General features: G+C 41.3%; 1 protein-coding gene across 1 annotated transcript in view; it reads right to left on the bottom strand.

The window, feature by feature from the left end:
• Nucleotides 1-7,782: 7,782 nt before the first annotated feature.
• Nucleotides 7,783-12,479, bottom strand: part of LOC133645945 (zinc finger protein 710-like) — a 23,199-nt gene continuing 18,502 nt past the window's right edge. The window contains exon 5 of the mRNA XM_062040871.1: nucleotides 7,783-7,967. Within this exon, the coding sequence (XP_061896855.1) occupies nucleotides 7,783-7,967 (185 nt within the window). The remainder of the gene's footprint in view (nucleotides 7,968-12,479) is intronic.

The raw sequence follows: 12,479 nt of genomic DNA, 5'->3' as shown, positions 1-12,479 counted from the left end.
TGGAGAAGGCACTTCAAGATCTCAGTGAGCTTGGGGACACCGGCGCCATCAAAAACCCACTCGTGACCAAGTCGATTGAGGGGAAACTCCCAGGACCTCTCAGAAAGGAATGGCTCATCTATGCAGCAGACACCAGGAATGCTGTGACTCCAGCAAGCAGGTTTGATGGTCTCTTGGACTTCCTCAAAGAGCAAGAGAGCATATATGAGCAGCTGGAACAACTGGATGAGGAACCTAACAAGAGGGAATCGAAGCCTGAGCCAAGACATGCTAGGACAAAATCCACCAAAGCAAGTGACGACCGCACTGGCTGTGTTGTCTGTGGAGATGGGAAGCACAGGAAGAAGCTGTACTATTGCATACAGTTCCGGGCACTTCATCTTGCAGAGAAAAAGGCTGCTGCTAAGAAGTTGGGAGCATGCAAGAGATGTCTTGAAGTCCATAATGACAGTTCAGACAGCAAAGATGATTTCCTATGCACCAACCATGCCTGCAAGGATGAACATGCACCTGAGCATCATTTCTACCTCTGTCCAAACAAGAAAAGCAGCTCGGCACAGAAAAAGAGCAAACCTGGCTCAACGGATGGCAAAAGCAGGAGAACATACACAGAAGAACAAGAGGACTTTGTCAAGAAGCTTTCCCCAGAGCTGGCAAGGCAGTTTCATGATGCATTCTCCAATGCTGCATCCAAGACATTCAACACCACAAAAGTGAAATCAGGACTTTTAGCGGAGAGTGGATTGCTGGAACTGCCAGTATTGATGTTATTGGAGGTCACCGAAAACGCTGGAGAAAAGATTGGAACACTGATCGACCTGGCGTCCGACACCAATTACATCACCCACAAGGCTGCAGACAAACTGAACCTCAGGAGCGAAGACATCACACTCATTGTACATGGTGTCGGAGGAATGAAGACCATTGTGGAAACAAAGCGGTACCTCTTGAAAATCAGAGTGAAGACTCCAAGAGGCACTATGAAATCTCATCAATTGGTCTGTTATGGTCTGGACAGCATTGTAGACATCCATAAAAGTGTGGACTCCAAACGGCTGCAGAAATGATTTCCGGATGTCCCACTTGGAGCTCTGACAAGGCCCGATGAAGTCAGTTTGCTCATAAGTCACAGAGAGGGCCAGCTAGCACCTCAACGGATCAGAGGTATCGGAGACCTTGTACTGTGGGACGGGCCCCTGGGAATGACAGTTGGAGGCTCTCATCCTGAACTCTTTGAAGACCTCACCGTTTCCGCCCACATGTCCAAAACACACTTCGCGAGATCAATGAGGACTGCTGCTTTGAGGTATGAAGAACTCACTGGCCCAGCTTGTAAAAAACCTCCCAACACTCAGGTTCACGCCAAGTTCCAGAGGTCAAACACTTCAACCACCAACCGGGACTTCCTAGAGTGGTGGAAATGGGACAGTATTGGTGCAGCATGTGACCCGAAGTGTGGAGGATGCCGCTGTGGAAAATGTCAACCAGGCGGCAAAGAAATGACTCTTGCAGAGGAGCAAGAGCTTGAAGTGGTAAAAGGTGGCCTCACCTATGTCACAGAGGACAACCACAGCAAAGAGCCACATTGGCATGCCAGGTATCCTTGGGTGGAGGACCCCATGTCACTACCAAATAATAGAAAAACAGTTGAGGCCATATTCCTGAGAACGGAAAAGCAAATTGCCAAAACACCTGAGTGGAAGGTGGCATATGCTGCACAAGTGCATGACATGATTGATCGACAAGCAGCCATCAAACTACCCAAAGACACCATCACCAGAGGAGCAGGCCCTCAAGATCTGGATGAACATTCAGAGTGGCAAAATGGACCCGAGTTCTTGAGTCTGCCAGAAACTGAGTGGCCAAAAAAATCTGCTAAGGAACTAGCAACCACCGCCAAAGAAGGCATCAACAAGTTGCAGAGAAAAGCATTTGCTGCTGTGTTGACAAGGGCCCAAGCTCGGAAACAGTTCCTGGGAAAAGTGCCCGAACACAATCGAAACCAAATCCAAACAGAACAGAGACGGCCACCAGGAGGGTCAATTGTTCAAAGCCTTGTGGATGTCAAACGGTTCAGTGTCCTGACCAGACTAGTCAAAACAGTTGCAATGGTCTGGAGGGCAGCAAAAAGGTTCCGTCAACGAGTTCAGGCCTTGCATGGCCCAAAGTGGGAGGCAGTCTCCTCCAGAGGCGCCATCTCTGTGGAAGAAAGGAAAGATGCCCTGAGAGACATTTTTCTTGCAGCACAAAAGGGCGCAATCTTCCCAAACTCAACTACTGACAGGCTGGTGGTCTACAAAGACCAGGACTCTGGACTGTTGGTCTGTGGTGGCCGGGTGCAAACATTCAAAGATGACCATTGCTGTGTCCCACTCCTACCCTATGATGCCTGGGTGTCTACACTGTTGGCCCGGGAAGCGCACAACGAGAGCCATGATGGAGTGGCTGGCACACTGCTCAGGATGAGGATGAAAGCATGGGTAATAAGGGGCAGAAGAATTGCTCAGAAGGTTGTTGATGGCTGCATGACCTGCAGGAAGTCAAGAGCAAGTAAGTGCCGACAAGTGATGAGTGACTTGCCATCAGAGAGGACAGAGCCTGCTGCACCCTTTGAGTTTACAAAACTAGACCTTTTCGCACCGTACCAAGTACGAGATGATATCAAGAAAAGAGTAACACTCAAAGTCTGGGGAGTTGTCTTTTGTTGCATGGCCAGCAGAGCTATCCACACCGAACTGGTAAACACACCATCAACAGACAGCTTTCTGATGGCTTACCAACGGTTTACAGCTCTCAGGGGGCATCCAAGAAAGATCTGGTCTGATCCAGGCACCAATTTCATTGGAGCAAAACCTGTCCTTGAGGAACTGTACAAGTACTTGGATGGCCTGGATCATACAGTGCTGGAAGACACTGCAGCCAAGAATACAACAAAGTGGATGTGGAAAATTCACCCAGCTGACTCACCGCACAGGAACGGTGCAGCAGAGGCCGCTGTACATGTTGCAAAGAGGGCACTCCAGAGTCTTGGTAAGGAGTCCGGGCTCAGCTTCTCAGAGTTCCAGACAGCCCTCTACACTGCAGCAAACCTCGCAAACGAGCACCCGATTGATGCCAGAGTTCAAAGTCGGGAAAACTGTATACAATATGTCACACCAAACAGCCTCCTGCTTGGTCAAGCATCTCAAAGTGGAGACCCCAAAACATTTGACTTTTCCAGCTACCCCTACAAAAGGCTAAGGGCAATGCAAGCAGAGGTAACTAAGTTCTGGAAATCTTGGAGTCAACTCGCAGGTCCCCATCTCGTTGTCCGAAGCAAGTGGCATACCGCTGAAAGAAATGTCACTGTGGGAGACATTGTCTGGTTATGCGACCAGAACGCACTAAGAAGTCACTTCAAGCTTGGCAGAGTTGTCAGCACCAATCCCGACAACAAAGGCATTGTGAGGGATGTCCACATCCGGGTATTCCCAAGCTACTGTGTCCCCCTGACAAAAGCCCCAAAGGCAAAGACCAGCCATCCCATTTCAAGCAGCAGGAAGGGAAAAACTCCAAGCCACCGTTCTGCACAGAGACGTAAGACGGTTGGTTGTCCTACTACCTGCTGAGGAACAGGAATAGAAAATCTTGGCACAACCACCTAAACCAAGCACGTGCACTTAGTTTGCCTACAGTCTGCGATCTTTCCGATGTATCCATGGAAAGATCGAGTGGGAGGTGTTTTGGCAAACTTTACACAAGGCCAAAGCCTTCACCCAAACAGAAGGGCCTCATGTCCAAATGTCAGTTTGGCTCCCATTTCCCCCCAGAGGACAGAACTGGAATTACACACAACATTTCCCAACAGCTGAAGACCATCAGTAATCAGGAAGGCTCTCACCTGAAGCAATCAAATCCACTCCTTTTTAAGTCTGCAGTCTAGCTCAGACTTCAGGCCAACAAACACTGCTGAAGGAGAATTTGCCAAATGCAGTAGTGCCTAACTGTTTACAGAGACCAGGGTGGCTGACGGTGAGATGACTTATATTATTTTGATGTTTTGATTTGATATGTTGAATTTATTTTAATTGCCAAAAGGTTGTTAAATGTTAAAGGTCATGTATATGTACTTTTGGAAACACTTTTACTTTAAAAAATGGTTTATTGTAATTTGTTTATATTGGTCCCTAATTGCTTTTGTATTTGTCAACCTTTTCCAAAGGTTTTTCACCTTACAAACTATTCAATGAAAAAAAGAGACAATCAAGTCCAAAATAAAAGGATAAGCAGAGATTTGTCTCATCATTGGATTCAACCAAAGAGTGAAGTCCCAGTGTAACCCCTGGTCGAAAAATCAAAACCTTTTTCAAGTTAGGGGATAAAACAAACAAACAAAACATAACTTGACAGCTTTGTCAAGGGTTGAATTGGCCATCCTCTTTCTATTCTCTGTCACTATTTTGAACACCCTCTCTGATGATGCATTGCTGTGTGGCACGCACAAAAGTACTTTCATCAAATGCACGAGAGTGTGGAATCTTCCATCTCTCCCTAGCATGGCCCAAAACTTTGTCCAGTTTACATCTGCTGTGACAACTAGAAACACACGAGCCTCCACCAGGGGGCAGTGTAGTGTACCCAGATGTAAAACCTCTTTTGCACAATCAGCCTTTTCATATAAAGCCATAAAGGAATGGAACCACCTCACAACAAACTTGAAAAGTCTAACAGATTACTCTTCATTCACAATTGAAGTTAAAAAGTGGCTTTGGAGCAATCAAAGCTGCTCACACGGTCACTAAGATGGGCATTATGTTTGACACATCAACCTAATGTGTATTATATTTATCCATGAGAGCATTTTTTATTGTAAATTGTGAGGTGTGTCTGTTAAAATCATGGTTGTTTTTACAAATGATGACAGATGTGAACAAAAGCATGTATTGTCTTTGTGTGATGATGTAAATGATGTGTGGTTGTATTGTATATTAAGTATGTGTCCATGAAAGGGCATTTTATGACTTTTTTCTTAATACTTGTGTATGATTTTATTGCCATAATTTTATTGCATGATTTTTGTATCCCTTTAATTTAGGTAGCCAGGGACTGCAGATGGAAATTAGCTTTTTAGCTATAATCTGGTACAGAACATATCTGTCTTTGAGCTTAATGTTTCTGTACATTGTCCCTTCAAATAAAGACTAAACTAAAACCGGTCAATCCTTGCTTCCTGGGGAAGATCTTCCCTGGCAAGCAATTGGTACTCCAGTACTTGTACCCGGAGGCTGGTCAGGTCCAATCGCAGCTGCGGCAGACTTTTTTTTTTTTTGGGGCGTGGCCTCCAGCTCCGGCTGAATACCGGCAGTTTGTCGGGAGAAAATCTCTGTCGGGAGGTTGTCGGGAGAGGCGCTGAATATCGGGATTCTCCCGCTAAAAACGGGAGGGTTGGCAAGTATGATGATGATAACTTCTGTTTTGTTTGATCAGCCGTTTTACTGCCGTTTTACAGACACCGTTTGGAAATAATTAAGTTATGTAAATATCTCATTTCACAACGTATCTGCGGCTTATACTACAGTGCGGCTAATATATGAAAAAACATTTTTGCTGCTAAGATTTGGTGGATGCAGCTTAAATACCGGTGCACTCTATAGCCTGGAAAATACAGTAATTATATTAAATAGAAATTGTTTGTCGGTCCAAACAATGTGTTTGGCGTTCAGGCTGTCTCGGGAAGCAACTAATAATTTTCAGTCATGTTGTTACGATACATTCAAGAGTCATGTTTACGTCCACACAAATAATAGGATTAAAGGCCCAATCAGGTAAAAATGCTTCATATAAACACATCAATGGGAGTATTGGGAAAATAAAACATGTGAGGCACAAAGGGCAAATTAGCTGAGGACACACGTTTGTTTACAACAGGGGTCCCAAACTTGGAAGGGGGCCGGGCTTTATATATATATATATATATATATATATATATATATATATATATATATATATATATATATATATATATATATATATATATATATATATATATATATATATATATATAATGTGTATATATATATATGTATATAAATATATATAAATATATATGTGTGTGTATGTATATATATGTGTATATATATATATATATATATATATATATATATTGCTCACTAATTAACTTTGCCGATGTCATGTTATCGATGGAAAAATGCGTTTTTAGACAATATGATTTGCCTGAGCGGCTAGGAGACCCCGAGAGTAACAAGCGGTAGTAAATGGATTAGAAAGGATAGATTTTAATAAATTATAATAAATTGTTTCTTTTTTATTTGTATTATTATTATTATTTTAATTTATTTTTTTAACTTGGGACTTTCCGCCGGCCGGATTTTGGACGCCGGTGGGCCGTATCCGTAGTTTTGGGACCACTGGTTTACAACATAAGCAAACATCGTTTCTTTGTCCAAGTCTGAAAAAAGACAACTCTGCTCAAGCCCAGCTAATGTATTCATGAATATGCACGTCATGATCCGATCAATTTATTTAGTGTCCATTAAAACAGTGGATTTTGCACATGTATTCCTAGATAGTGATAGCAAACGTCGGTCGGCCTTTTAGTAGCTGACAACACACAAAGTTTTACGTCATTGCCTGCTAAAAGCTGTATCAGGGCAGCCTATGCTTAAAAAAAACAAACCAAGGATCGGGGGATAAAATTTTACTTTTTAAAATTTATGGGGGATCTTTACCTCATCTGTGTTCTAGTGTTTACACGGCTAACGATTATACTCGCGCAAAATACTCCTTCAAAATAGACGCACACTCCGGGAGACACCATTGCATTTCTATATTCCTTCTTACACACACGCAGGAGTTGCATGAATTCCAGGAGGGGGGCATGTCTTGCCAGAACACAGGCTCCAATTTGAGAGGAAGCGTTGTCTATTTACAGTGCGAAGCCGCTTCTAAAATACTAATCCTTACCACCAGGGCAGAAATTCAACTAATTTACTTCCGAGTATCATGGCTAAGCATGCATACGACATAAGAAGCTAACAGCTAAAGCTTTACCATAAAGTAGGGGTGGTCGATCCAGATGTCGATACTATCGATACCTAGTATAGCATCCATCCATCCATTTTCTATCACTTGTCCCTTTCGGGGTCGCTGGAGCCAATCTCAGTATAGCATATAAATGCTAAATGATTAGGTCAATATTTTTCTTTTTCTTGTTTTTATTATTAAATATGTTTGGGTTATTATTGTTTACAAACACAGCCAATAGTAGTTGTTGCTTTTGTTATTGTGCACTTTCAACTAGAAATGTAATAAGATAAGCTTTATAAATTGTGTTTACTCAAGTTACTCGCTTGCTATAAAAATATATAAACTATTATCTAAATATGGGATCGGGACTCGAAATCGGATCTTTTCCGAGGCCAAAAATGTTAATGAGGACATCCCTACTTAAAACACATTGGAACATTAGCGCCCCCTAGGCAGCCGCGTAAGGGTTGCAAACGGCCCCTTTAAGTTACGCCAAAGGCGGAATGAGTTGCTTTTAAGGTGAGCGGGAGTAAACTGTGTTTGGTTTGAGCAGACAATAATTTTGGGGTTAATTAGGGGAAGCAGCAGTTGTATTTGTCCACACTTTGAACACTCCTACCTTATGTTGGGTGTAACTAATTGGAACCAGTGAGTGTAATTGGAAAATGAGTCATTTCTTAAGTCCAGTGCATTTGAATGTGCAGTTTAGCTTGAAGAACAACACAAGCTCTTTGAAAAAAAAAAAAAAAAATTAACTCATGCAGTGCTGCACCGCGCTGTTCCCTTCCCATAGGTGCTGTAATACTCCATTGGAGACACTTTAGCAACATCTGCTGTGTTTGTGTTGTTGTTGTTGTTGTTGATTGCCCGGTTCTCTCGCTCGCTGAATTCAAAGCTCTCCTCCTCGTAGTTCTCCTGACTTTCTGCGTCCTGAGGCGGCTCTGAAAGAGGAGGACAAGACAGAAATGAAATTACGGAAACACGTCAAGTTAGGAATGTTATAATGCATGATGCACGAGTGCTGCCTCACGCTATGTGCCCTTCACGCATCTTCATAGAAAGGGTAAGTACAATACTTATTTTTTTAAGTTTTAATTTACAGTGGTTAACTTATTTTTTCACGCTTTTACACCAGTTCAAAATGTTATAATGCATGATGCACGAGTGCTGCCTCCCGGTATGTATCCGTCACGCATCATCATAGAAAGAGTAAGTACAATACTTATTTTATGAAGTTTTAATATACAGTGGTTAACTTATTTATTGCGCTTTAACACCAGTTTAAAATGTTATGATGCACGAGTGCTGCCTCCCGTTATGTATCCTTAATGCATCTTCATAGAAGGGTAAGTACAATACTTATTTTTTTAAGTTTTAATTTACAGTGGTTAACTTATTTTTTACGCTTTATCACCAGTTCAAAATGCATGATGCACAAGTGCTGCCTCCCCCTATGTATCCTTCACGCATCTTCGTAGAAAGGGTAAGTACAATACTTATTTTTTGAAGTTTTAATATACAGTTCTTAACTTATTTTTTTATGCTTTAACACCAGTTCAAAATGTTATAATGCATGATGCACGAATGCTGCCTCCCACTATTGATTCTTCATGCATCTTCATAGAAAGAGTAAGTACAATACTTATTTTTTTAAGTTTTAATTTACAGTGGTTAACTTATTTTTTTACGCTTTAACACCAGTTTAAAATGTTATAATGCATGATGCACGAGAGCTGCCTCCCGCTATGTATCCGTCACGCATCATCATAGAAAGAGTAAGTACAATACTTATTTTTCTGAAGTTTTAATATACAGTGGTTAACTTATTTATTACACATTAACACCAGTTCAAATTTTTATAATGCATGATGCACGAGTGCTGCCTCCCTCTATGTATCTTTAATGTATCTTCATAGAAAGGGTAAGTACAATACTTATTTTTTGAAGTTTTAATATACAGTGGTTAACTTTTTTTTTCACTCTTTAACACTAGTTCAAAATGTTATAATGCACGATGCATGAGTGCTGCCTCCGGTTATGTATCCTTAATGCATCTTCATATAAAGGGTAAGTACAATACTTATTTTTAGAAGTTGTAATATACAGTGGTTAACTTACTTTTTCCCGATTTAACACCAGTTCAAAATCTTGTAATGCATGATGCACGAGTGCTGCCTCCCGCTATGTATCCATCACGCATCTTCATAGAAAGTGTAAGTACAATACTTATTTTTTTGAGGTTTTATTATACAGTGGTTAACTTATTATTTTTTAAGCTTTAACACCAGTGCAACATGTTATAATGCATGATGCACGAGTGCTGCCTCCCGCTATGTATCCTTCACACATCTTCATAGAAAGGGTAAGCACAATACCTTTTTTTTTCCAAGTTTGATTATACAGTGGTTAACTTCTATTTAAAATGTTAAATCAGTTAAGAATTTTATAATGCATGCTGCACGAGTGCTGCCTCCCGCTATGTGTCCTTCACGCATCATCAGAGAAAGTGTAAGTACTCCACTGCATATTAAAACTTTAAAATTAAGCAGCTGATTTCTTATTACACGTTTACACCAGTAAATAATGTTAAAATGAATGATGCACGACTGCTGCCTCCCACTATGTGGCATTTACATATCATCAGAGAAAGGGTTAGTGCACTACTTATTTTTTGAAGTTTTAAAATACAGTGGTTAACTTATTTTTTACGCTTTAACACCAGTTTAAAATGTTATAATGTATGATGCACGAGTGCTGCCTCCCGCCATATACCCTTTACACATCTTCATAGAAAGGATAAGCACAATACTTTTTTTTTTCAAGTTTGATTATACAGTGGTTAACTTCTATTTAAAATTTTAAATCAGTTAATGTTTTATGTTAAAGAGGTTCATTTAGCCTACTAATGTGTATTTATAAATGGTTGATTTATATAGGCTAGTAAGGTAAAGTTTTGTACCTGACAAGTTTCGGCTATCATGCTTCTGCAGCCTTCCTACCCTACCCCTACCCCCGACGCACACCAGGGGACACCGCCATCCCACCACCTCAGGTGGGATGGAACAATCCATATAACACGTCACAGATGACGTCACACTAACATCACGTGACACCTCTGAGGAAGGCTGCAGAAGCAAGATAGCCGAAACTTGTCAGGTACAAAACTTTACCTTACTAGCCTATATAAATCAACCATTTATAAATAAGTTAAGAATGTTATAATGCATGCTGCACGAGTGCTGCCTCCCGCTTTGTGTTCTTCACGCATCATCGGAGTACGCCATTCCATATTAAAACTTTAAAATTAAGCACTTTACACCAGTAGTTACTGTTAAAATGAATGATGCACGAGTGCTGCATCCCCACTATGTGTCATTTACATATCATCAGAGAAAGGGTTAGTGCACTACTTTATTTCCTAAAGTCATAATATACAGTGGTTAACTTCTTTTCACACTTTTAGTCCATTAATGATGTATAAGTGTTATGTGTCGTTCACTTATCGGGGGAGTCAAATTTGTTTTCCTTGGGGGGCTACATCGCAATTATGGCCGCCATCAGAGGGCCGCTTGTAACAGCGAATTAAATATTAATTTACCTATGCATTTGATTATTATATGTATTTTTTACATACACTGTAAAAAAAAAAAAAACCTGGCAACTTAGTCACCAGAATTGTACTTTAAAATGTGGTGGGGTTACTTTTCTTTTTAAAACAACGTAATAGTGTAAAAGGAAAAACAGTAACACTGTTTTTTTTGCAATAATTTTATGCCAGAATTTTACTGTAAAATATATATGTATATTTTTTTTACAACATATTATTGTAAATGGAAAAAGAGTACCACTTTTTAAATGTTTTAAAGTCTGGCAACTGAGCTGCCACTTTTTTACCATAACATTTTACAATTGTACAATTGTAAAATTGCTGTGTACTCTCCCCCTGGCTCTTCTCCCTGTATACAAACTGCTGCACCTCCAGTCACCATCCGTAAAACTGCTCAAGTTTGCGGATGACACCACCCTCATCGGGCTCATCTCGAATGGCGATGAGTCCGCCTACAGGAGAGAGGTGGACCGGCTGACGTCCTGGTGCAGCCTCAATAACCTGGAGCTGAACGCCCAGAAAACAGTGGAGATGATCATGGACTTCAGGAAAGTCCCAGCCCCACCATCCCCCCTCACCCTGATTGACTCTCCCACCCCCGTCCCCATTGTGGACTCCTTCCGTTTCTTTGGCACCACCATCACCCAGGACCTCAAGTGGGAGCTGACCATCAGAAGGCCCAGCAGAGGATGTACTTCCTGCGGCAGCTGAGGAAACTTAAGGTGCCGACCGAGATGCTGGTGCAGTTTTACTCAGCCATCATAGAGTCCATCCTGACCTCCTCCATCACAGTGTGGTTCCCCTGCGCCACAGTCCAGGATAAGAATAGACTGCAACGCATCGTACGTGCTGCGGAGAAGGTGATTGGCTGCAAGCTCCCATCCCTCCAGGACTTGTTCTCCTCCAGGACCAGGAGGCGTGTGGGTCGGATCACCGCTGACTCTTCTCACCCTGGACACACACTATTCTCCCCTCTCCCCTCAGACAGGAGACTACGCTCCATCCAGACCCACACCTCCCGCCACCTGAACAGTTTTTTTCCCCTCGGCCATCAGGCAAATGAACAATAACTCCTAACAGCAGCTCCTTGAATTCCTTGAATCCCTTCTAAGTCTATCTGATAGCTCAGTCACCGCTCTTTTTATACCAAATATGTGTTATATGTGTTTTATGTCGCACGTTTGCACCAAGAAAAATTCCTAGTTTGTGAACCCGTTCTCAAACAATGGCAATAAAACTATTCTGATTCTGAATTTAAAAAATGCAGCTCAATCGACAGAATTTGACAGTAAAAAACAGTGGGTTTTTTTGTTGTTTTTTTTTGTAACATTTTACTGTAAAATCTATTGCCATTTTTACAGTGTACAATTTAATGAATAACTTGCTTTGAAATCATAGGCCTAGCTGATATTTTGGTATTTTGACAAAAAATAGTTTGGAAAGTATAACATGGTAGTCGTTGCAAATTTGGATGCTATTAAAGTTTTAAAAGAAATGCAATTTCACGCAGTGCATATATTTCTTTCTTTCAATATGGAAAAAATTCATATATAAATATTTTTTCTTTTATACAAAACATATGATACTTTATTGACGCAAATTATTTTCAGGCGTTCGCGGGCCATATGAAATAATGTGGCGGGCCCATGACTTGCATGGAACTAAATGTAAGTACTCCGCTGTGCAATACAATTTTAGAAAATAGGCAGTGAACTTATTTTTTTCTCTTTTGTCCCAGTAAAGAATGCATGAATGCTGCCTGCCTCCCGCTGTGTCGGTCACACATCATCAAAGGGTGAGTGCACAATTGATTATGTTTTACACTTTTAAAAAAGGGTTACAAATG

This window comes from Entelurus aequoreus, linkage group LG03 (genome assembly GCF_033978785.1).
Source record: "Entelurus aequoreus isolate RoL-2023_Sb linkage group LG03, RoL_Eaeq_v1.1, whole genome shotgun sequence".
In the NCBI taxonomy this organism is placed as follows: Eukaryota; Metazoa; Chordata; class Actinopteri; order Syngnathiformes; family Syngnathidae; genus Entelurus; species Entelurus aequoreus.
This window is presented reverse-complemented; position numbering and strand designations above follow the sequence as displayed.